We start from the raw sequence: 26,643 nt of genomic DNA on the forward strand, positions 1-26,643 counted from the left end.
AGTCTATTTCAAATCTGTCTCCATTCTATATAGTTGATGTATGGTATCCCTTACAGGAATTTTGCAGTCTTAAAATCATGTATAGAGTTTACACATTCATCTCTTGTTTTTGTTTGTTTTTTGTTTTTTTTTTTTGTTTTTTTTTTGGTTTTTTTTTTTTCGGGGCTGGGAACCGAACCCAGGGCCTTGCGCTTCCTAGGCAAGCGCTCTACCACTGAGCTAAATCCTCAACCCCGTTTTTGTTTGTTTTTACATGTATTTACTTATGTGTGTGCACAGAGGTCAGAAGACAACTTAAGAGAGTTAGATCTCTGAGCTGAGAGATGAGTCAGCAATTAAGAGCCCTGGTTGCTCTTGCAGAGGACCTGGGCTAGATTTCAAGCACCTACGTGGTGGCTCCTAACCGTCTGTAACTCCAGTTCCAGGGGATCTAATGCTCTTCTCTGACCTCCTCAGGTACCAGGCATGCATACATGGTGGTACACATATACTTACAAAGTAAAGCAAACCCTGAAGAGCTGGATTTCTGCCACCTCGTGGGTGTGGGAGATTAAACCCAGTCTTAGTGGCAAATACCCTATGTGATGGCTCTTGTCTTGTATATTTTGTTGTTACTGCTTCCCCACTCCATGTAACTGTGGATATGCATGAATTTATGTGTGGATGTGCATATACTTCTGTGTATGTAGGTGTGGAATTTATAGATCATAGGTTCACATTGGGTATCTTCTTTACTCTATATGTTCTTACTTTATTTTTTTTTATTTATTTATTCTTTTTGCTTCTTTTTTTCGGAGCTGGGGACCGAACCCAGGGCCTTGCGCTTCCTAGGCAAGCGCTCTACCACTGAGCTAAATCCCCAACCCCTTACTTTTTATACAGAGTTCTTACTACTTACCCTTGGCTGGCCTGGAACTCACTATATAGTCCAGGCTGGCTTGTGCCTGCATCCTTAGTGCTATGGATTAAGACATGAGCTATCTGTTCCAGACAATCTTTTTTTTTTCCCCTCTGTGTAGCGCTGGCTGTCCTGGAACTCACTCTGTACACTGGTTGGTCTTGAATTCAGATCCGCCTGCTTCTGCCACCATTTCCTGGCCCAGTCTTAATTTTAATATAAGGTCTTGATGAATTTAGAACTCATCCATTCTGTTAAGTTGAGTGGCCAGTGAGCTGCAGGGGTCTACTTTGTCCACCTCCCCAGTGCTGGCATTACAGATGTGCACTGCCATATCTGACTGTTTTACATGGGTGCTGGGCATCTGAACTCAGGTTCCTAGTCTTGTGAGGCAAGCACTTTAATGACATGACCATCTTACAGCCCCTATCGTACTGTTCAGTTCTCTGAGACAGTCTCATGTATCCCTGGCTGTCCTTGAGTTTATTACATGACCAAGGATGCCTGAGAACTTCAGGTACCCTTCCCTCTGCCTTCCCTCGTTGAAACTTCAGGCATGTGCTATTTCACCCAGTTCTTGTGGTCCTGGGATTGAATCCATGATTTCTTGCATGCTCTACAAGCACTCTGCCAACTGGGCTGCACCTGAGCTCTGCTCCTACAGTTCGTCAGTTTCCTTTGATCCATAACAGTCTTCTCTACCTTCTGGGTTGGGTTGTGGTGGTCACCTTAGTCTGCTGTAGGTGCTCCCAGTGATAGGAAAAGTAAATCATGGACAGTTTTGTACTCCTCACATGGGATATCCAAGAAATTCTAGAGAAATACTGAGCATTGTTTTTGAAACAACAATGTTCAAAACTTTTAATATGGGCGAGGTATGGTAGCAAATGCATGTAATCCCAGTACTCAGGGCCAGAGGCAGGGAAACCCATGTGTTCCAGCCTGGGCAACCATGCCATAATAAGATGTATCTTAAATATTATATATTAAATAAATATTAACAAGTTAATATGGGAAACTTTTTTTTAACAAGAAATAGATTTTGACTTGAAGTCTTAGATTTAAACCATTTCTGCCCTTTAATTGTGGCAAGGGCAAGTTACTTTGTCTGATCCAATTCCTTCAGCTCTACAGTGCAGAGGTAAAACATGGCATAGGAAAAGAGAGTAACACTGTATCAATTGGGGGCGGAGCAGCACAAGATGTTTGTATGAAGTATGGTATCACAGCTCCATGTTTATGTGATGCTGATTGCTCTTACCATGTTTAAGGTTAAGTCTGCTTCATTTCCCTGCCTCCGTCCCTCTTCCCTCCCATCTGTTGATTTGTTAGTTTTTTGGGAAGCCATGGGAGGGTCTCACTATAGTCCAAACTCTGCTAGGACTCGATTATAGGTCAGCCTGGCCATTGTGCCTTGTGCTTAGCTTCTTGAATGGAAACAATCTCTTAGGAGTTTCCTGCATTTCATGGGTGTTTTAGCTCTTCCCGAGCAAGTGTCCTCAGGCTCCACCAGCCTACACTGGAGCTCTGTGGTAGTTGATTGTGTCTATTTGCTATTCTCAATGCCAAATAATTACAAAGTGGTAATGTTCAAGAAATCATTCACTATGAAACAAGTTAGTATTTGCTCACTGACATAACCTATTTGCTGGGCTTCCTGGGAAGTACCAAAATTAAATCTTGCTTCATTCATACCTGAGTTGGTGCAAAAAACAGTTGGCAGATATTCTAGTTACTTGAAGTAATTCCAGGAGGCAGTTTTCCTGCTGGGTTGTACTCTGTTGGCTTCAAAAGAGTCCATTCCAAAGGCCAGTGTCTCTAGCCTAAGGTGATTCTTTTGGCAGCCGGGAAGATTTCCAGAGGATTCCAGAACTTGCCATCAACCCACTGGGGGACCGGATCATCAATGCCTTCTTCTCAGAGGGGTGAGTGCAACACTTGGTTTGGTTCCTTCCTTTGTTGTCTAGGCTATATTGATTGCTAATATAGAATAATTACAGTAATGATAATAATAATAACAATAATATAGAATAGATAGTTGTCGTCTCAGATCATGGTTGCCCAGAATTAAATTGGGCACCCCTAATTTTCATATATAGATTCTTTTGTATTTCGCCCAAACACAAAAGATTTTTCTTGTGTTTATTTTTGCTGGAACAGGAATTGGGGATGATTGTGAGCTGTTATGTTGCTGAAAATCAAACCCAGGTCCTCTTAGTGATAAAGCAGCCTAGGAAGGAGAGGTTTACTACAGCTGACAGTTCCATAGCACAGTCCATCTTCAAAGGAGATCAGGACAGGAGCTCCAGGGTGGAGCCCGAGGGCAGGAATCATGGGGAATGCTGCTTTCTAGCTTGCTTAGCTTTCACTTTCTCATACTATCAGGACCTTGGGCTCAGGAGTAGCACCACCCATAAAGTGCTGGGCGTTCCCACAGCCATCAGTTTGAAAAAAATACCCTGAAGTCAGCTGGGGCAGTGATGGCACACACCTTTAATCCTAGCACACAGAAGGCAGAGGCCTTCTGATATCTGAGATATCTGAGTGTGAGGCCTGCCTGGTCTATAGAGCTGTTCTAAGACAGAGAAACCCTGTCTCAAACAAAACAAAACAAAGCAAAACACTCCCCAAATCCAAAGGCCTGCCTTACAGGCCATTCTGAGTTCTTTCTTTCCAAATGAACCTTTTGTCAAGTTGATCAAAAAACTAGCCAGTACACACATGTTCCATAGTCATACATGCAAGCAAAATACTGAGACACATTTAAAAAAAGTTTTAATTGAAAAACAAACTTAGGGGCTGGGGATTTAGCTCAGTGGTAGAGCGCTTACCTAGGAAGCGCAAGGCCCTGGGTTCGGTTCCCAGCTCCGAAAAAAAGAACCAAAAAAAAACCAACCAACCAAACAAACAAACAAACTTAGGGTCAGTTAGATCAGGAAGGCAAGAACAGTCACCAAGACACTCAGTCAGAGTCCGCTGAACTTGAGCAATCTTCTGCTCGCCTTCATTTGTGCCTCTCTTGCCTCCTGCACCCTCCCTCTGGTGTGCTTTTAGGGCTGGCAGAGCATTGCACCCTGCCCAGCACAGCTCTCACACTGTGCTCTACACACAAGCCTCTGGCAGGAGAGTATTTCACAGTCATTTTGTCAGCTGCTTTTTCAAAGCTCCTCAGTCACCGTCAGTTACCTGGAGAAACAGCTTGTGGAAGTCCTTTTCTTCTTCTGTTTTGTCAGACACTTATTTATTTTGCATCTATGCAGTACAGTTTGCCTGAGTTCCCCCCATCTCCCACCAGTTGGATTCAGGGAAAAATTCAGATCACCAGGCTTGGCAAGGGCCTTCCACTGAGCCCTCTCACCAGTTTTTGAAGTTGGTTTTGAAAGGCAAAGCCAAATCTCCTTTGACTCTGGTGGTTTCCCAGCATCTTCTCCAGTCTGCTGCCGGGGCTGTAGCAGCCTGTGTGGTGGCGCCTGTGGCTGCCTGCGCCCCTGCTTCTTACCAAGTACTTACCTGGCTCCCAGGTGTTTGTTTCTTCTGGCTTAAAAAGGAAAAAGGTTTTCTGTTTTTTGTTTTGTTTTCTTCAGACTGAAATTTGATAGTAGAACATAGGTGTTTCATTCTCTGTTGCATAAACATTGTGCTAATAACCTTAATTCTTTTGACCTGGTACACGATTTGAGTCTTTCCATATTGCTCGATTGCTCAGAGCTTACGTGTTCCGGCAGATGCTGTCATGCTGTACGAGGTGTGTAGCTGCACGAAGGAAGTCAAGGTCCCCTTTGAGCTAGCGTTTCTTTGATCTCACCCATTTGTGGGTCTCCGAACTGTATTATCTACCTGACATTTAAGAGACACTACCTGTTACATGGACACAGAGACCAGAGGTTTACTTTTCTTCTTTTTTTTTTCTTCTTTTTTTTCGGAGCTGGGGACCGAACCCAGGGCCTTGCACTTGCTAGGCAAGCACTCTACCACGAGCTAAATCCCCAACCCTTATTTTTCTTCTTAACTCTTTTATTTTTGAGATGTGGTCCTTTGCAGTATAAAATGAGCTCAAATTCAAAATCCTCCTACTTCTGCCTCAAAAATGTTGAAATTACTTAGCTAAGACAGCGATTTTGTTTTGTTTTGTTTTGTTTTGTTTTGATACAGGGCTTCACAGTGGGTAGCTATGGCTGGCCTAAGAGTAAATAGGTAGACCTACCTTGGTCTCTGAGTGCTAAGATTAAAGGCATGCGCCACTATGCCTGGCAGGATTTTTGTAGGCAACTGTGGGAAGTAGGCCACCTGATACTGCTAGGATTGTTGTAAGTAAACAAGTCTTATGTGTTTTCCTTTAACTATTAAAAAATTCATTTGCACAATTTTAGAATTATTTTCTTTTTAGTTGCTGTTTTATTTTGTTACAGTCTCTTTCTTTTTTGTGTGTGTGTGTGTGTGTGTGTGTGTGTGTGTGTGTGTGTGTGTGTGTGTGTGTGTGTGTGTGTGCATGCATGTGCATTTGCATGAATATGCCACCAGAACAACTTTTAGGAGTCAGTTCGTTTTTTTCCACCATGTGGTTTCTGGGGATTAAACTCGGGCTTGCTTGCCAGCATCAGCTACCCTGAATTTCTGATCCTCCTCTCTACTTTTACTGAGCGGAAACAACTATAGGTACACCACTATGACCAGTTTATGTAGTGCTGAAGTTCGTGTATGCTAGACAAGCATTCATATTCCGAGCTACATCTTCAGCCTAAAATTGCTTTTCTTTTTTTTTTTTTTGAGATAGAGTCTCCCTGTTCAGCTCTGACTGGCCTTGAACCTGAAGAGTTGCCTAACTTTCTCCCTAGAGTTACCATCATGTGCACACCTTCCCTTCATCTCACCTCCCTCCCAAATCTTATGTAGTCAAGAATGATCTTGATCCTGCCTCATCTCATGGGTGCTGGGATTATAGGCATGAACCACTACAGACTCAGTGTACGTGGTATTGGAGAGTAAGCACAGACCTCGTGCCTGTCAGGCAAACACTACCAACTAAGCTTATACCTAGCCCCTTTTTGTTCTTTTCATAAGAAAAAATATTGCTTGTATCCTTGGCTTGCCCAGTACTCTGTCTGTCTGTCTGTTTTTGAGACCAGGTTTCTATATGTAGTCCTGGCTATCCTGGAACTCACTATGTAGACTAGACTGGCCTCAAATTCGAGATCAGCCTGTCTCTTCTTCCTGAATGCTGGGACGAAAGGCGTGCACTACCACTGCCTGGCTGACCTACTACTTTATGTGGCCTAAATTGGACTTAAATTGGAAGCAGTCCTTGCTGTTTCTGCCTCCTGAGTGCCGGGATGTCAGGTATCTATTGCTATGCCTTGCAGTATTTATCTTTACTGCAGAGATGCTTAAGATTAAAAAAAAAAAAAAAAAAAGCCAGGCATTTCAAAATTTCAGACCAACCAGGATTGCATAGGTGAGCTCCTGTTTCAGCAAAACTGAAAGGAAAGAATGGGGTGGGGGCTGGAGAGATGACTAATCAGTTAAAAACACTGGCCTCTCTCTTAGAGGACTCAGGTTTGATTCCCAGAACCCACGTGGAAGCTTATAACTGTAGTTCCTGTTCCAAGGAGTCAGATTCCCTTCTCTGACCTCCACAGTCAACAGGCATGCAAGTGGTACACAGACGTAAATGTAGGCAGAACACTTATACCCATAAAATAGAACATCTTTAAAAAGAAAAGAGAGGGGTTGGGGATTTGGCTCAGTGGTAGAGCGCTTGCCTAGCAAGCGCAAGGCCCTGGGTTCGATCCCCAGCTCCGAAAAAAAGAATAGAAAAAAAAAAAAAGAAAAGAGAACCACAGGGCTGCCTAGTGTAGCTGAAGCCCTGTGTTTGATCCCCAGCACTAGGAGGAAGAGAGGGAGTAAAGTCTAGTACTGGGGAAGCCGAAACTGCACGGACTGCTGTGAATGCAGAGCCTGGCTGGCTCCAGAGACAGACTGTCTCAGAACAACAAATAAACAAGCAAGATTTCTAGAATGTGCTTTAAAATTTAAATGTCTCTAGGCATACTTTATTGTGGGTTGAAAGAGTAACATGCTGGTTGTTCCAGAGTTCAAAGCAGAGAGAGTTTAAGTACTGGCGTTCATGTGTAGTACTGGGCCTACTTAAAATTCAGTTTTTAGATATGTAAGTAAATTCAGTTGATAACTCTGACCATAGTTAAGTTCTTTTCTTCTTTTAGCCTAGTTAATCATTTAATAAGTAAAAATAATATACCATTTCACACTACTGGGGTGAGCTTTCTAGATGGAGATACTGTAGAAGCTCAAAAGTATTATGCATGTATCTGGGAAGAAAGCTTGCTGAGTGGACTTTCATGCTACTCAGGACAACGTGTTGACCATTTCTTGAGTCCATAAGAAACAGTCACCATGAATCTATATAGTTTAGTGGTATAGTGGTTACCTAGCTTGTGGAAGACCTTGAGTTTGATTCTGAAACACTGCAAAAGACAAAACATACAAACAGAAGAATCCTACCCTGACTGACATGTGTTCTGTTATATTTCCTAATCAGAGAGGATCAGGTAAACTTCCGAGGATTCATGAGAACTTTGGCTCATTTCCGACCCATTGAGGATAACGAAAAGAGCAAAGATGTGAATGGACCGGAACCCCTCAACAGCCGGAGCAACAAACTGCACTGTAAGGAGCGTCAGTCATGTGGCTTAGCGTATGTCCTTCCCTCTCCCCATCGTCCTTGTGGTCGCTACTCCTTTTTCTTTTGTTTTTTCAAGACAAAGATTCTCTGTGTAGTATTGACTGGAACTCACCCTGTAGACCAGGCCAGCCTCATACTCAGAGATCTGCCTGCCTCTATTCATTTGCTCTCAACACTTACAAAAACATTTACTGTTGAGTGGTCAGATCATGGAGCTAAGCTAAGTTGGAATTCTTGGATTACCATTTTTTTGCTCATGAGACTTTGGGCAGGTTATTTGAGATCTTGGGGTGTAGTTTTCTCTGTGTAAAATTAGATATTAGCTCTTTTCCTCTCTTCTCTTTTTCTCTCTCTTCATTTCTCTCTTCTTTGTCTCTGTCGTCCCAATAAACCTCTTCCATGTGGAAAAAAATGAGATATTAAAGGATTTTATAGGTCATTTCAATAGCACATTCAGGATTTTGATTGCTCTTAGAGACAGGATCACATGATCCCTAAGTTAGCTCAGACTTACTATGTAGCTAAGGCTGGTCTTGAATTCTTGATACTACTGTCCCTCCTATATGTTGAGATTACTGGCACGCACTGCACCACCACCTTTTTTTTTTTTTTTTTTTTTGGAGCTGGGACTGAACCCAGGGCCTTGGCGCTAGGCAAGCGCCACCGCTGAGCTAAATCCCAACCCCTGCACCACCACATCTTATATTTAGGGACTTGGGCAGAAACCCAAGGCATAATATGTGGTAGGTAAGCACTCTTTCTTTCTTCCTTCCTTTCTTTCTTTCTTTTAGAATTATTTATTCATTTAATATATATGAGTACACTGTAGCTGTCTTCAGACGCACCAGAAGATGGCATCAGATCCCATTACAGATGATTGTGAGCCACCATGTGGTTGCTGGGAATTGAACTCAGGTCCTCTGGAAAAGCAGTCAGTGCTCCTAACCACTGAGCCCTCTCTCTAGCCCATAAACACTCTTTCTACTGAGCTACATCTGTAGTCCCAGGAAGAGATTCTTCATGTTGTAAGTGCTTCAAGCAGTCCATTGCAGTTACTGGGTGTACCTGCCCTTATACTTCATTTGTCTCCTGTATGCCAGACCCTGTAGAAGGTACTAGAGTTGGGAGCAAGACCCCAGGCCCTACCTGTGAGAGTTAGTGTTAGTCCTCCATCTATTTTGGAATCTCATAGATTGTAGATTTTGCTAAAGTACCAGTAATGAATGGTGCTTTCCCGTGCCCGTTGCCTCTTGCCTTCCTTTCTTTCGATACTTACTACATTTCCCTCTGCCCTTATTGGACTGATGCCCAGTCCCTTACAACACTTTTCCAGGAAGCTGAAGTTGAATTTCTACTTTTCTTTCAACACAAGTTGATACTGAAATTGCGTGAAACTGATTGAGCCCAACCCTGCCTTGGAAGAGTGCATGGTGGGGCCCAGAAGTTTGTGATTACAGATCAAATGGAGCTCCCAGTAATTTACAGACACTAGAAGGTTTAAGATATTAGAGCAAATACAAGTAAGCTGGAGCATATAGTGCTGCACTTACATGCAGTTGACAAGTGTCTCCTGAAGTCTCAGTGTCTGGCTGTCGGGCTTTGTCCATTCATCTTCTTGGGAGCAGTGTGAGTTCATTTTTGTTGGCATTTATGGTGCAGTTTGAGAATCACTAAAGTATATCTTGTTATTTAGGTCAGAGGAGATTTTTGAACAAAAGTCTAAAAGACTGTTGAACTTTACCCCCACATTATGGTGCTTAAAGAAGAGCAAAAATTTCAGTAGAAACAAAACTGAATACAGACAACAGAATCCTGTTAACTACCCTCATGGTTATTATAAACTGTACTAATGAACCATGCTTTCTTCCTTCAGGACCAAGTACCGTTTGCTTCATGCAAGGCCTTCTGTCTGCGGGTGGTCAGTGTTTTTAGTTACTAAGTTTTTTTTTAAAGATTTATTTATTTATTTATTATGTATACAGTGTTCTGCCTGAGTATGTGCCTGTATGCCAGAAGAGGGCATCAGATCCCATTGCAGATGGTTGTGAGCCACCATGTGGTTGCTGGGATTTGAACTCAGGACCTCTGGAAGAGTAGTCAGTGCTCTTAACTGCTGAGCCATCTCTCCAGCTCCTATTAAGTTATTTTTATTTTTTTTTTTTTTTATTTTTTTGAGATAGGGTTTTTGTGTATAACAGCCCTGGGCTTTATGAACTTTTTATACCAGGCTGGCCTCAACTCACAGAGATCTTCCTATGTCTGAGGTCAAACACATGTGCTGCCACAACCAGCTTACATTATTTTTAATGTTTTTGTAGACAGAGTCACATTGTAGTCCAGGCAAGTCTCAAACTAGGTAGACTTTCTCAGCCTCTTGAGAGCCACTAATCTAGCCATGATTAGTGGTTTAGCATATGTTAGTATATGTCTGCCTGATCTTCATGCTATAGTACAAACATTTTCTTGTGGGTCTTGAGACCAGGAGTTAATGAATAATTAGGAGAATCAGTTGTAGCATGGAAGCAGAGAAAGGCACACATGGTTCAGTGCTACGTAAACACTCACTCTCTTGGTAGGCTTGATGATATTTCTCTCTCTCTCTCTCTCTCTCTCTCTCTCTCTCTCTCTCTCTCTCTCTCTCTCTATTTGTTTGGGTCAAGACAGGGTCTCACTATGTAGCTCTGGCTGTCCTAAAACTCACTGGACAGACCTGGTTGGGCTTGAACTCACAGAAATCTGCTTACCTCTGCTTCCAGAGTCTTGAGGCGTTTTCTTCAGTGTGAGTCTGCTGATGGAGGTTGGGTCATGTTTTTATTATACATTAAATAACAGGATGTGGTATTCGGTCAAAGAACCATCTTAACCTTGAGTTGCCGAGGATAAACGGAGACCCTGGCGGAAGATGCCATGTGAGACTGATGTAACACCCAGAATCACACCTACCGGCCAGGAGACATTTTGAGAAAAAATATTTTTTTCTTTTCACAGTCATATATTTCTTTATCTATGAATCCAAGGGTTAAAAGGAATATTCGACAAGAACCCTGTCCTTGTTATACCTTTTCCTGAAGCAGATTTGTCTGTATAGGAACATTGATTGCTCTTTTCCCTTAAAGGCAAGGTCTCACTGTGTAGCCTTGGCTAGCCTGTAATTGATATTTGGACAAGGCTAGCCTCTGAACTCAACTGAGATCTGCCTGTCTCTGCTTCTCAGGCGTTAAGATTAAGGGATGCGCCACCATACCCTCATGACCATTTCTGTTAAAAGCAAACACTTCCTAGAAGCTGCAGACATGACTCACAGGTAATAGGACAAGCTGTTCTTCCAGGGGACTCATGTTCTAATCCCAGCACAAACATGGCAGCTCACAACCACCTGTAACTCCAGTCCCAGAGAAATCCAACAGCCTCTTCTGGCCTTCATGGGCACCAAATGTGCACATGATGCACAGACAAAATATGCAGCAAAAACCCGTACATATTAAATAAATAAACTTTAAAATTTATTTTAAACAATGTTTACTTCTGAAACTGGGTATGGTAGCATATGTGCACAATCCCAGCTTTTAGAAAGTGGAGGCAAAAGCATCAAAAGTTCAAAGGCATCCGCAGGCTGGCAATGGCAGTGCACACCTTTAATCCCTGAACTAGGAAGCAGGGCAGGTTTATGGACAGTCAGGGCTACACAGAGACCCCCTGTCTCAAAAAACCAAAATCAATCAACCAATCAATCAATAATTATGAAGTCATCCTCTGCTATGGAGGTGAGTTCAAGGCCAGCTTGGGATAGAGACCCTGTCTCAAACCAACAAAGACAAAGCAAAGCAGGGCTCAGGTTTGTGCTCGCTCTCTGCTACAGGCCAGGAATACCTTCAAAGTTGGCTTCGCCAGTATAGCATGCACATTTCCAGAAAAAAAGTTAAAAAATGTGTTTATTTGAAATTTCTTCATATCTGCAATTACACATGTTCCCTACTTAGCAGTCATTGTGAGGTCTTTTCTCTCCTCCTCCTCCTCTTCTTCTTCCTCTTCCTCCTCCTTTTTTTCTTCTTCCTGGCTTTGTGAAAGTTCTTTCAGAATTTTCCTTAGTTAGGGTAAAGTGGAGATTATTGGAGGTTACAAGTTGAAAATATCCTTGATGGGACTGGAGAGATGGCTTACCTCTTAAGAGCATTAATTGTTCTTCCAGAGGCCCCAGGTTCAATTCCCAGCACCCACATGGCAGCTCACAACTGTCTGTAACTCCAGTTCCAGGGTATCTGACAGCTTCACACAGATAGACAGACATGTAGACAAAACAGCAATACACATAAAGTAAAAATAAACAAATCATTAAAAATAGAAAATATCTTTGCCATTGGTTCACAACAATATGTGTATTTATAACATTGGTGAAATATAATCTTAAATGGTAAAGATCACAAAATTTATAATTTTACTATATACACAGAGAAAAATTAGCTGGACACAAATATGTCTATTATTCCACCTGACTAGAAGACTGAAGCTGGAGGATCACAGATTCAAAGCCAGATGAGCAACATATCCAGACTTTGTCAGGAAAAAAGCAATTAAAAAAGACCAGGAATGCACAGGGCCTGCATGATCTTGCTTTTGGTCCCAGCAGAAAGATCTCTGAGTTAGAGGCCAGCCTTGTCTACATAATGAGTTCCTAGTCTACCAGAGCTATGTGACAGACTCTCCCTGTCTCAAAATGAATGAATGAGTGAATGAATGAATGAATGAATGAATGAATGGTCATGGTGATGACTTATTGGGTAGAGGTACCTGCCACCAAGCCTGACAACCTAAGTTCAAATCCTAGAGCCCACATGGTAGAAGGAGAGAACAGAGTCTCATAGGCATGTAATGTGTTCTTTGACATGCATGCCTGCCTTAGTACCTGAATGAACACACACACACACACTCTCCCCCACCTCTTAAATTTTTAAATAAATAAATGAATGAATGAAAGTATTTATTGTATTGACTGGGCATAACGCCATAGGCCTTTAATCCCAGCACTCGGGGTGAGGCAGGAGTTCCTGTGAGGTCAGCCTAGTCTGCCTGGTGTGTTCCAGGACAGCCAGGGCTACAAACCAAACAAACAAATAAACAGACAAATGTTTATTGTAATAATGGCTGTAGGCTTCAGCTCCTTCAAAGTTCTAGTGTATCTCTGGGATCCGAAATGAACTGCAGTTCCCAGTGGGTTCTTGTCAGCATGCAGTGGGGTCACTGCTACTCTCTTTCAGTGTAATGTGTTTTGTTGCTATGGCAATCAGTTGTTTTAGGGCAGGGAGAGAGAAAGATGGCAATGAAGACAGAGACAAACTGATGGAGACTGTCTGGGTTAGGGGAGGACCTAGTACCAAAGGAATTAGGTCCATGGGGGTCTCGTTCAGAAGCTGTAGAGGGACTGTTTTGAAGGAGGTGACAGTGGGATTTGGAAGCAAGTGAAAGCACCTGTATGGCATTGCAGTAGTAAACACCAGGTATGCATTTGTCAAGACGCGGAAACCTGCAAGAGGAAGTTTAATGTATCCTGTGGACTTTGGTTAACAATGCACCAGTAGTCCTCTGTTTGTTTTATCCAGTGCTCCATATTTAGGAATGTAGTGACAATGTTAGGAATGGGACAGGGAAGGTTTGGGCCACATGGGAACTCTCACCTCTTAGTCTTTGTTTGAAAAGAATCAACTACTTTTGCTCTGAATTTGTTGCTGCTGCTCCTCCCCCCTTCTTCCTGCTAGCCCTCCTGCCTCCTGGGCGTGCTAGAGAGCTTCATGTGAGTGTGTGGACCCACATCCAAGTGAGCAGGCCTTCTTCCTCCATCTTTCGCTACCTTCCTGCCTTGAGATTGAATCCCTCACTCACCTTGAAGCTTGCTTTGCGCTTACCCACTGAGTCATCGCCTCAGTCCTTTTGTTTGTTTGTTTTAGTTCTTCAAGACAGGGTTTTTCTGTGTAGCCCTGGCTGCCCTGGACCCCAACCCCTCTTTAAAAAAATCATTTTAGGGGTTGGGGATTTGGCTCAGTGGTAGAGCGCTTACCTAGGAAGCGCAAGGTCCTGGGTTCAGTCCCCAGCCCCGAAAAAAAAAAGAAAAAAAAATCATTTTATTTCTGTGTATGTGCTCACATGCACTGTGTGTATGTATATTAGAAGGTTTTGGAGCCTCTGGAAATGGCGTTACCCAGTAGTTGTGAGCCTCCCAATGTGTTTTCAGTTCTCTGGAAGAAAAATGAGTTTAAGACCAGCCTGGGTTACATAAGAGCCTATCTGGAAAAACAAAACAAAAAATGGGGGGGGTGGGTGTCAGGTATGAGAGTGTAGAAAAATCATCATCCTGTTTGCCTGTACAAGAAATTAAGAGCTAGGCATGATGGAACATGACTTTTTAACCCCAGAATTTGGGAGGCAGAGGCAAGGGATCTGTTAGTTCAAAGCTCAAGGCAACAGTGAGACCCTGTCTCCAACAATAACAAGAAAAGGACTGGCAAGGCAGTTGGCAATGGTGAGCAGTTGCTGCTCTCCCAGGGGACCTGGGTTCAGTTCCCTTTTATTTACTTTTGCTTTTGAGACAGGGTCTCATGGAAGCTAGGTTGGCCTGGGGGTACCCTGTGTAACCAAAGTTGGTCATATATACCCTGATCCTCTGAGACCTACCACGTTCTTGAGTTATAGATGTACATCACTATGCCTAGCATGGCAGTTCCCTTTTGAAAACCAAAAATTGAAGTCAGGCATGGTAGAGTCAGGCCAATAGTCTGCATCAGGAAGATTGCTGTAAATTTGAGGCCAGCCTTGGCTACATAGTTCCAGACCAGTGTAGGCTCTAGAACAAGATCCTAGCTCAAAAGACATAATACATAATAATGACAGCGATTTACCTGAAGTAATTTAAATCCAACCTGAATTCAGTCATATAAGAGTCACATCTTTGATAAGTTCATCATTTATGCCTACAAAATGAACAGTGTTCTCAAAGCACTGTCCACACAGTAGGTCTTAGTCACGACAAAAAACTGAATAGGTTTTTTTTCTCCTGCATTCTCTCTCGTGTACTGACATGAAGCAAGGTTCTTTGTATAGCCTGCTTCCTAAATGGGTTATGTATTGTTATAGAGAGAAGCTTGAGTCCGGAGGAATGGAGAGATGACTTAGACTAAGGACACTTGCTGAGGCGTGGATGTTAGGAGCTCCACCCAGATGACAAGTCTGGTACATTGTGTACAAGCATACTCCCAGCTCAGTGGGGTGGGGTGGGGTTTATAGACATCAGAGTCTTGTTGACTTCATTTGGAATTCCAGTTCTTGCTGGGCACTGTGATATCTGTAATTCCAACACTTAGGAAGCAGAGGTGCAAAGATCAAGAATTCAAGGCCAGCGTAGCTGAGCATTGAACTTAAGACCAGCCTCAGCTAGATGAGAATCCTGTCTCAAAATGCAAAAACAAATAAAAAGAAATCCCAGTTCTTTACTAGAAGGAAGAATGGGCTTTGAAATTTGATGGAAGACCTCATAAGCCCATCTTCCTAAGCTGTACTGAGCCCCTGCTGTGGTCCTTGTGTGGCTCTTTTTGGTTTCATTAAATTGTGAATGACTTATCTTTTATTAATTTTTCTGATATTTATTTCGAGCTAGAGTTTCTTTGTGCAACAGCCCTGGCTGTCCTGGAACTTGATTGTCCTTGAACTCACAGATATCTGCCTCCCTAGTGCTGGTGTTAAAGGCATTCACCACCAACACCTGGCCCTGGTAGGACTTTTAAAGACACTGAAAGATTTAAGAAATTGAGACTTTCTAGTCATGGTGGGGCACACGTATAATCCCAGCACTTGGGAGGCAGAGGCAGGCAGATCTCTGAGTTCTAGGACAGCCAGGGTTATACAGAGAAACCTTGTCTCAAAAAACAAAACAACAACCACAAAGCCCTACTGGGAATGGCACTTGTCTTGGGAAATGTGTTAATTGGCTATCAGTTTCTGTCTATTATCCCTTGTGTGTTCAGCTTTGAGACAGGACAAAACACTACAGATTTCTCTGTCTTCTTGTGTTTTCATACCAGTTGCTTTCAGACTTTATGACTTGGATAAAGATGACAAGATCTCCCGCGATGAGCTGTTACAGGTATGTGGGAAAGTTTGAGAACAGTGTGTATTTTGGGTCCTGACTATTTTTATGGGCAGCAGTTGTTCTTTCTTTTTAGTAAACATTTCCTTTAATCCCTGCCTTGGAAAGAGTGCTGTTGCAGATAAAAGACAGAGGAGAAGACCTGGAAACACTTGCTGTGGGTCACTGAGTCTTCACAGATGGGTGGTTCTGAGGTGCTGAGTGATGTAGGGAATAAAGTGTGACTGGTTCACACAGCTCAGTTGTTGACAGACCAACTTGTTAGCAGCAATTTAATTCTAAGGACTCTGAAGTAAATTCTTCTGTTTAGTCTTTTGGATGAGGTGTCAGTCAAGGGACGGCTGTAGCTGCCATCCCCCCAATGGTTGCTAGCTGCAGGGGATGCTTCCCTGTGTCCCAGCTGTGACTGGTGATTTCACAGTTTGCATTTCTCGCCATCTCATTCTCTTTTTATAAGTTTAGGACAGTAGGAAACTGTCTCTTCATTGAGTCTAAAAGACCTCAGATAGCTAGGACATTAAGGAATTTCCATCAGGCAAATTCTGTGTGTTTCAAGATATATCTAAAAGGAAAAGTACTTTCTGCTCTTAAGTAAATCAGAACTGGTTTTCTATCTTCAACAAACTTAGAGTTGAAGCCTACCCAGATCAGATTAAGGACCAACTCGGCCTTCCTACATTTCAATGAGAAAATACAAATCAGGAGGCCAGTGGTAGTGTCCCCTGGCCCTTGCTTTAAACAAAACAAAGCAAAACCATATATAATACTTACTTATCCTTTTGAGAATGTCATACGTGGTTGCGATATGCTTCATCACCCTCTAAGTCCAGTGAGTGCTGCCTATGTGGACATCTGCATTGGACCCTCTGTTGGAACATGGCCAGCCTGCTAGTAGTAGCCACAGCCCATTCCTCAGCAGCCACCAACTGCCCTCGCTATAGGTGGGGGGGTCCCATGTGCTCCTTCCCACCCATACTTGATGTTGACTTTGCCTTTTGGTTTTGAAGTGGGAATAGCTTTTGTTCAGTGAGAACTATACTGTTTTACTGAAAGTTACACCCATGGCCTTTGAGGGCTGAAAAGATCAGAGCAGCCATTACAACTTGCGTATTTTCATCCTGTGGTTCAGATGTGGCTGCCAGAAAGACAGTTTTGAAATGGAGAGTTGGTTTATTTTCTGTTATTAGGATTTGTAAGCAATTGTGTGCCATGGGATGAGAAAGTTACTATGGGGCCAAGAATGGCTTTGTCACAGATGTACTCCTGGATTGGTGAGGTATCCAGGCAACTAGTTTTAGCCTAGCAAGGAGAGAGCAGTTTTCCAAAGTAGGAGAAAAGAACAAAGTTTGTCTTTTTAGGCACTATAATTTCTAAAGAATTTGGTGACTATGTATCCTGTTGTGTATCAGTTACACTTAAGTAGAGATGGTTGCTCTATTCACAGACCCATTTTATGAGGCTAGCATATCTCGGACTCTATAAAGGCGGTATGAGAAAATTTTCACCTAGACTAAAAAAACAAACAAACAAACAAACAAAAAAAAACCACAATCCCAGGGCTGAGAGGCAGGCGAGTGAGTGGTTAGGAGCACTGGCTGTTGTTGGAGAGGACTTGGTCACATTCTGTTCCCAGCACTCACACGATGACTCACAACCACCTGGAACCCCAGTTTAGGGGATTCAGTACATTCTGGAAAGAGGGCTGGGGATGGAACTGAGCAGCAGGAGGGTCGAGTGGCAATGTGCGGTACGTGGCAGTGTGCGGCCCTGGGTTTCTTTAAGAAGACCATATACTTTTAAAAGGGGAAGAACATGCATAAAAAAAACTAAATAATAGGAATAATAGCAGTAAGTTTCCATTTGTTAATAACTTCCAAGTGATTGATAAATGCTGAAGTAGACAGATGGAGGAGACCCTGGCCTGGGGATCGAGCCTGGAAGATCTCTGCCACTGGTTCCTGGAACCTGGGGAAACCACTTCTAGACATCTTGCCCACAAAACATTTGATAAAGTATTTTATTACAAACCGCTCTTGCCCACCTCCCAACACGAACACACACACACACACACACACACACACACACACACACACACACACTCTCTCTCTCTCTCTCTCTCTCTCTCTCTCTCTCTCTCTCTCTCTCTCTCACTCTAATTCTCTATGTGTGTATAAACCTGGGGATGGCGCCCAGGGCCTCAGACAAGTTAGGCAGCATTCTGTTCACAATCCTCTCCACAGCCCACGCTCTTAACATTCTCCAAGCAAAGCACCTCAGAGACTGATCGAAGGGAGAGCTTAGGAGGCCGCCATTTGAGGCTCAATTTGTCTGCTTGGTATTTCCCTGGTGGGAGTGCCAATGACTTTACCCAAATGATACTTAGTAATGTAACCTCTTAAAATTTTTTTAGTATTTAGTTCATATATTTGTGCATGTTACCTGCATGTGCACGTGGTATGTACCATGTCCACGATTGGTTCCCAGGGATGCCAGAAGAGGGTAATTCCTGGAATTAGAATTACAGACTCTTGGGAGCTGGAGACATGGCTCAGAGATTAAGAACACTGCTGCTCTTCCAGAGGTCCTGAGTTCAATTCCAGCAACCACATGGTGGCTCATAGCCATTTATAATGAGATCTGGTGCCCTCTTCTGGCCTGTAGGCCTATATGCAGACAGAATACTGTATACATAATAAATAAATAAATCTTAAAAAAAATTACAGCCAGTTGTGATTACCATGTAGTGCTGATAATCAAACCCTCTGGGAGGGCAGCCAGCACTCTTAACCCCTGGGTGATAGCTTCTGTGTTTTAAGAATTGGTGGATCGAGGGGTTGGGGATTTAGCTCAGTGGTAGAGCGCTTGCCTAGGGGCAAAGCACAAGGCCCTGGGTTCGGTCCCAGCTCCGGAAAAAAAAAAAAAAAGAAGAATTGGTTGATCAAAATGTGAGGGATTATATATAATTAGTAGCAGCTACTTGAAAAGTTAAGGAAGATTGTCGGAGTCCAGGCATTCCAGGCCAGCCTGAACAACATGGTAAAGCAGTCTGAAAAACAGTCCTCCTTGCCCCAATCCCAAAAAAAGAGTTGGTAAGAAACAAAATACACTGCCCATGAAGGAAGTAAAGGAGTGGAGGAGAAAGGAAGGCCTGTGGGTCTTAGGCTAGAGGACATTGAAGTTATATATTTTGTTTAAGGTACCACGTTTGTGTATGTGTGGTACTGGCGTCTTTGCTAGGTGAGCACTCTGCCACTGAACTATGTCCTAGACACCCCACCATTAAAAAGGGGCTCCACTGAGGTCACCCAAACTAAACTCAGCTTGAAATTCTCGCATCTCAGCTTCCTGAGTAGTCTTCAAGGAGATTTATGTGAGCTGTAACTTATAAATAAAGGCTTCATGCTTCTCATGTTCGTCCTCGCAGAGGACTGCTTTTGTACTGGGTTTCAGAACAACTCACCAAACTGACTTACAGCCTTAACGGTGATGATGTATCAGGACACCCAGGGATAGGTTGAACCTCACAGCTCCAGTATGGCTGTTTTGCCAGCAGACATCATGCCTACAGTCTAAGCAGAAACAGTCAGGACTGTCAATATGGAGAAGACACTTAGGGAGAGTGACTTTGCCAGAGATCTTCTCATTGCCTTTTTAAGAATTGCCTAGATAATAAAGTAAGGATTTCAATTCTCTAGCTGGTGAATTTGGAGCAATCACAGAAAGGGGGAAGTGAGGTGGCTTTGTCGAGAGTCCCCTTCAAGGCTCTTGATCTTGTAGGTACTGCGAATGATGGTCGGAGTGAATATCTCAGATGAGCAGCTGGGCAGTATTGCAGACAGGACCATCCAGGAGGCTGACCAAGATGGAGACAGTGCCATATCTTTTACAGAATTCGTTAAGGTCTGTCTATCACCTTTTGTTTTTTTCCTTTTAGTTCTTTTTTATTAATGCATTGATTATATGTAATGGGTGTCCTATAACATTTTCGTACATGTATACTTCTGATCATATCCACTGTTCCCACCTGCTTGCTGGTTTCCTTACTGCTCTCAACTCGCCTTGCTCTTCATGTTTCGCATCGTTTTGCAGGGTGACGATAAGATTGAATTGTTATTTATAGAACACGAGGAACTTATGAGTGGCTACACTACTGAAGAAAATGGCTTCCCACAGCCATTAGCTCCCTGTGGGTCCTCAGTGAGATGTGCCTGTATGCGACTCTCCTCCTACCTCTTGGCTTTATGTTAAATCTACTGCACAGGAGGGAAGGTCACCCATTATTTAGAAAGGTGATCAGAATGGTCATAAGCTTAATGATACATTGTTTCTGTTTTTTCAACCCCAGGTTTTGGAGAAGGTGGATGTAGAACAGAAGATGAGCATCCGATTTCTTCACTAAAGGGCAGAGACCAAATTATTCTTGCTTTCTAGTATTTAAGAACTGAAACTTCCTTCTGTCCTCCAGCCCCACCCCATCCTGTCATCCCCCTTTCCCAGAATACTACAGCTCTTGCATGACAACCTGAAGTCTCTCCTGTCCATACAAACTTGCCTTTGGTGTATAAACAGGGCGTTACAGAATGGTACCCTGTCTATTTCTGTTCGGTATCCACCCATCAGTCTTTATTGTAAGTACCAACTTCCCCTGTTCTACTGCTCAGTGCCATGCATCCGTCCTGTCTGAGGAAAGAAACAGGGACTCATGTCAAGAACCAGCCAGCAAAGCTCCCACTAGATGGGACCATATCCATGCTGCCTTCCCTTCATCAGCCTTCCATCATGGTCCTGTGTGCTGTGTCCTGTGTCCTGTGTCCTGTGTCCTGTGTCTGTTTCTTCCTACCTCTCTGTCATCCAGCCTTCTCTCCATTCAGTCTTTCAGCTGTCCTCCTGTCGTTGAGATTCCCTGCATTCTACTTGACTCTGGGCTCTGCTGGTAAGCCTGTTTCTGCTGTGGCAGGATAGTTAGTGGTCTGGTGATCTGTATCTACCTTCTGATGTGGGATATTGCCTATCCAGGAGCTATTGCTCTGTCGTCACAGGGCTTATGAGCAGACATGTTCTTAAAAGGTGGTCATGGTGAGGCTTGTAGAGCCATGTCTCCTAGGTGGCTTCCCAGGTCTCTCTACCTCTGACTTTTTATTTTCAAATATATTTATGTGGCTTTTCTGGGTACAGTGTTGACATTCAGAAAATAGTCTAATGCCTGCCAGTTTGCTTCTCTTTGGGACATTGTCACCACCCAAGCGGCTGTTCTGACAATATGGTAGAGGGCCTTCTTGTGTTTTCTGACAAGGATGGGCACCCTGGAGAGCTGCCCACATTTGCTCCACAGCATGGGTTATGCCTCAGTGTTCTGTACACTTGAAGATTCTTCACATTTCCAAACAGAAAGACTAGTGTTACAGAAGTGCCTGACTTACCTCAGTCCTAAAGAATTAGATTGTCCTCAGTGTCTTAAAGTTTTGCACAAAACTCCGAATGAATTTTATACTTGGCAAATTTTAATGCTGGAAGATGTATAGTCAGTTCATAATCCTGGTCCAGGCACTGTATGCATCGAATGTATTGTCTCATGAGCTTCCTAATGACACGACCTTCCTAGCTCCTTGTGAATACTATACTATGCAGATCCCTTAGAAGCATGGGACCTGGGACTGGTGGCACCAACTGAGGTGACATTCTCTGCCAATGTCAGCTTGATTTAGATGTCACTGAATCAAGCTGCTTCCGCCCTGTGTTCCTGTGAATCTGCTCTTGGCTGACTTTCTCTGGTGTTGCCTGCTTGCTTGCTTGCTTTGTTGCTTTGGAAGGCTATCCAAGATATGTAAGCAATTCTTTAGGAAATAAATTGCTGTTAACCCAAACAAACAAAAACACTGCAGACGAGATGGGTAAAGGCGAGCAGTGGGGGCATGGCTAGGACAGATGGCTGGGGTCTACATGAACTGGGGAATTCTTTATGAAATATGTCAGACTTTGTGATCAAATGATGTGATATAAGAATTGTATAAAGGGAATAATTGTCTGATACTGATCTGTTTGAGAAGTACTTCAGAAGCATCTTGATTTAATTATTTAAAGTTTCTAAGATTATGCCCCCCTTGGCTGTATAGCAAACTGTTTTTATCCACAGTTGTGCCTTATTGTCCCATTAAAATTGTATTCCTCAATCCACCAATAAATTAATTGTCGTCAAAACAAAAGAATTTGGTTTTATCTGGTGTTTTTTTAACAACCTTACGTAACTCATGTGTCTCCCTTGCTCGGATTTATGCTTATAGTATCAGTTGCAGGTATATGTCACTGCTGCCTGGGCCTGTGATGTACAGATATTCATCTAGGCGTTCAGTTTGCCAAGAGGCACAGTGTTTCACCTCTTCATATGAATTCTAAGGAAGATCTAATATATTTTCTGTATTTCTTTTTTATGTCCCTTTTTTTTTCTTTTCTTTTTTTCGGAGCTGGGGACCGAACCCAGGGCCTTGAGCTTGCTAGGCAAGTGCTCTACCACTGAACTAAATCCCCCCCCTTTTTTAAAGACAGTCTTATCTGCTGGACTGGCATATAGATTAGGCCATCCTCAAAATTTCAGCAATCCTTCCACCTTAGCTTTCCAAGTGCTGTGCTTACAAAATGTGGACCCAAACATCTCCACTGAAGTGGAGACATAAGGATCAGGAGCTTCATTCTGAGTTTGAGGCCAGCCTGGACTGCCTGCCAGAGCTGCTCTGATGGAGGACCAGACACATAAACAACAGCTTTATAACTATTCCTAACTCCAGGGTCAAGGAATCTGGCTCCCTCTTGAGGCTTCTCATGGTATGGGATGTGTGTGCATACATACATGCACCAGGCAAAACATTATACACACAGAAAATGCAGTTTTTAAAAAGGAAACAACCCAGCATTATAGATATTCTAGTATAGATCAACAAATCTTAGCAGTTCACTACCTCTACAAATTTTACAACACATCTAAAAAAGGGTTTAAAGCCCAGTGCGGTGGAGTTAGTTGGTGATCCTAGCACTTAGAAGACAGAGACAGGAGGCTCAGGAACTCAAGGCCATGTTCCAAGTGTGAGGCTAGCTGATGCTACAAGAGACTCTGTTGGAAGTTAGCTCAGCAGGTAACATCCTACTTTTACAGAGGATGAGAGTTCAGTTCTCAGCATCCATATCGACTGGCTCATGGTGACTTCAGCTCAAGAGAAATCCAAGGTTCTGGTCTCTGCTCACATGAACACTCAAGTTAACAACTTTCACACACACACACACACACACACACACACACACACACACACACACACACACACACTTAAAAATAAAGTCTTCAAAAAAAAAAAATCAAGGTTAGCCAGGCAGTGGTACATACCATTAGTCCCAGCATTCAAGAGGCATAGGTAGGCAGATCTCTGAATTCAAGGCCAGCCTGGTCTTCAGAGTAAGTTCCAGGACATTCAGGGCTACACAGAGAAATCTTGTCTTAAAAACATATATATATATATATATTTGGGTTGGGGATTTAGCTCAATGGTAGAGCGCTTGCCTAGCAAGCACAAGGCCCTGGTTCGGTCCCCAGCTCCGAGAAAAAAAAGAAAAGAAAAAAAAAAAACCAAACATATATATATTCAAGGTCTAAGATGTGTCGGTGCTTATAGGCATTAATTCCAACGAAAATCTACATTTTCCTGGAGATACTAAAAAGAGAAATTTAATGTTACTGTATATTATTCAGATTGGCTCATACCTGAATATCTGAAGGAATCAGTGATTCCTGACTGATTTTTTTATGACCTTGAAATCAGAAATTTTTGTTGGTACGACCTAGAAGCTTCTGAGAAGTATGTACTGTGGAAGAGCCCTTTATGTCAGGATGTATGTATGTATGTATGTATGTATGTATGTATGTATGTATGTATGGTTTTATTTATTTGTCAAGACAGTTTTTCCTCTGCATAGCCCTAGCTGTACTGGAACTTACTCTGTAGGTCAGACTGGCCTCAAACTCAGAGATCCTCCTGCCTCAGCATCCCTAGTGCTAGGATTAATGGCATGGGCCACCACTGGCTAGCTAGCTTTCTGTCTGTCTGTCTGTCTGCCTTCCTTTCTTTGTTCCTTCCTTCCTTCCTTTGTTTCTTCTGTCTCTGTCTCTGTCTCTGTCTCTGTCTCTCTCTCTCTTTCTTTCTTCTTTCCCTATGAGACAGAGTCTTACTATGTGCCCATGGTTGGCATGGAACTCAATATCCAGATCAAGCTAGCCATGAACTCAGAACCTGCTTCTGCCTCTGGAGTGAAGGTGTGCCACCATTCCTGGCTGTGGTGCTCAGTTTTTTGAGGGAAAGAGTTCTCTGTCAACAGTGAAAGAGCACATTTCTAGCTGCTATCAAAATAGGTTTTGTTGGATGTCATTTAGGAGAATGGCCATGGGAACTGTCATTATTTGAACAAATTTTCTCAAAATTGAATTGTTTTCAAAGAATGAATATGCTGTTTTAGGTTCTTGTGTGCTGGCTGCATCTTTTGGTAGAGAGGGAACTGAAGCTGCCTGGTACTGGTATTTGCAGAGATGAGTGTTCTGTGGATGCATTTGTATGGTCGCCACTGGTGACTCTGATAACCTTATAATCACCAAAAAATCAGAAGTGGACTAAAAGGTGTTTTGTACAAAAAAGGGTGTTGTGTCCAGCTTGGGTCCCGGAACCCAGACTAGGGGCTTCCAGGGAATGAGGAAAGGACAGATACATGAACATGTACAATAAAGTATGATAAGGCAGGGTTCTGCATGACTATCTGCAACCTAGAACCTTGGTATGGTAGGCTAGCACAGGTGGAGGGGTAGCTGGTCTCTGAGAGAGGTGTCTAGTCAGCAGTTTCAGACTGTAAATAGACTGTAAACATCTGGGAAGAGAAAGCACAGATGCTATTCTGCACACCCAAGTTCGTCCCCATGGACACTTGTTTTTAGGATGCTTTGTCATTTCCATATGGGTAACAGCTTTGCAAAATTGTTCATGTCACAGCACACATTCCCTGAGGACTTCACTCATTCAGACCTTTCTTCATTCTCTGGAAGAAGGAAAGACACAGGCGGCAAACTGCAAAAGGGCCAAGGGTAGACTTCAGAGACAGTCCACTTTCTATTTGGCAATATTTCCCCAAAGGATTGCATAAGGAATGGCAGTTTGAGACACTGGGAAGCAATTTGAAGAGCACCGTGATAAACTTATGAGAAACTGAATATGTTACATCAGTCTTCAAGGCCTGTTATTTGAAAATTGTTTTATATGTATGAGTGTTAAGTACATGTATGCATATACAATATACATTTAGTGCCGATGGAGGTTAGAAGGTTGGATCTTCTGGGACTTGAGTCATGGATGGTTGTGAACCACTGTATGGGTGCTGGGAACTGAACCCAGGTCCTCTGTAAGAGCAACAAGTGTTTATAATTTCTGAGCCAACTCTCCAACCCTGCAAAAACTATCAGACCATTACCACAACAAAACCTTCTAATGTTAACCTCTGTCTTAGTTCACTCATCAGTCGCTGTGATAAGCACCTATCAGATCTTATTTGGGGAAGGAAATGGCTTATTTCAACTTACAGGTTTCACACCATCATCAAGAGAAGTCAGGGCAAGAACTGAAGAAGAGCCCACAGAGCAACTGCTTGGCTTCTCTTGCCATGACTTGCTCATCTTTCTTCCTCACACAGCACAGATCCACCCATCCAGGCGTGGCACCATACACAATGAGCTTGGCCCTCCCACTTCCATCATTAATCAAGGAGATGTCCCTACAGACATGTCCACAGGCTAATCTGATGGAGGTAATTCCTCAGTTGAAGTTCCCTCTTCCCAGGTAATTCTGGATGTGTCACGTTGACAAAACTAACTAGCGCATTTAAAATTTAATTTTAAAAAAGAAAATAAAGAGGATGGAGGACACAACTTGGTTGGTAGAATGCTTGCTTAATGTGCAGAGTTCTAGGTTCCAGACCCAACACTGAATAAAGCCAGGTATGCTGGCACACGTCTCAGCATGGGAGGTGGAGACAGGGGCATCAGCACTTCAAGACCATCTTTTAAAATTTATTTTGATATATATAAGTGCCTGCATGCATATCTGTGTCATGTGCATGCAACGTCCATGGTGGCCAGAAGAGGGCATCACGTCCTCTGGAATTGTGGTTGTGAGCCAGCAGTTTGCTGCTGGGAAATGAGATGTCCTGTGTACAAATAGACAGTAAACTTAACCAATGAGCCATCTCTAGCTCTTCAAAGTCAGTTTTGTTACAGAAGATCCAGTCTTCAAAAAAAGTGAATAAACAAAAGTATGTTTGTATCAGGTCAGTGACCTGGGCATAGTGTTATTGATATCATTTGTAAGGTTAAAATGAAAGAAACTTGGTTGGATTATAGTTGAATACCATATACAAAAAATGTAGAAGACCAGACTTAACAATACTGGAGAAATCAATTTCAAGTGGTGGCACATGCCTTTAATCCTGGCACTTGAGAGGAAGAAACAGGCAGATCTCTGAGAATTGGAGGCTAGCCTGGTCTACAGAGCAAGTTCCAAGACAGCCAGGGCTACACAGAAAAACCCTGTCTTAAAAAACGAAAAGTTATACTTAGTGCAGTGCTACAGTAATTAAGACTGTGTGGTATTCTTCAGCCCCAATTTGGGGGAGTGCAGAGGGAACAGGGTTTTTTAATATGGTCTCAGCTATTCTGGAACACCACTCTGCTAACCAGGATGGCCTCAAACTCATAGAAATCCACCTGCCTCTGCCTCTCCAGTGCTGGTTTAAAGGCGTGTGCCACCACTACTCCAGCCACAATTCTTTTTTTTTTTTTTTTTCTGTACGTTTTCCTTTATTATGGTGCAAAGGAACAAAGAGTCAATAGAA

At 42.9% G+C, this 26,643-nt stretch overlaps 1 protein-coding gene across 1 annotated transcript in view; it reads left to right on the top strand.

The window, feature by feature from the left end:
- Chp1 (calcineurin like EF-hand protein 1) overlaps nt 1-21,938 on the top strand; it is a 36,883-nt gene extending 14,945 nt beyond the window's left edge. The window contains exons 3-7 of the mRNA XM_032903971.1: nt 2,743-2,823; nt 7,455-7,582; nt 15,668-15,729; nt 19,510-19,632; nt 20,078-21,938. Coding sequence (XP_032759862.1) covers nt 2,743-2,823; nt 7,455-7,582; nt 15,668-15,729; nt 19,510-19,632; nt 20,078-20,131 — 448 coding nt within the window. The 3' untranslated portion in view covers nt 20,132-21,938. The remainder of the gene's footprint in view (nt 1-2,742; nt 2,824-7,454; nt 7,583-15,667; nt 15,730-19,509; nt 19,633-20,077) is intronic.
- The last annotated feature ends 4,705 nt before the right edge of the window (nt 21,939-26,643 follow it).

The sequence above is a fragment of the Rattus rattus genome, chromosome 5 (assembly GCF_011064425.1).
Source record: "Rattus rattus isolate New Zealand chromosome 5, Rrattus_CSIRO_v1, whole genome shotgun sequence".
Classification (NCBI taxonomy): domain Eukaryota; kingdom Metazoa; phylum Chordata; class Mammalia; order Rodentia; family Muridae; genus Rattus; species Rattus rattus.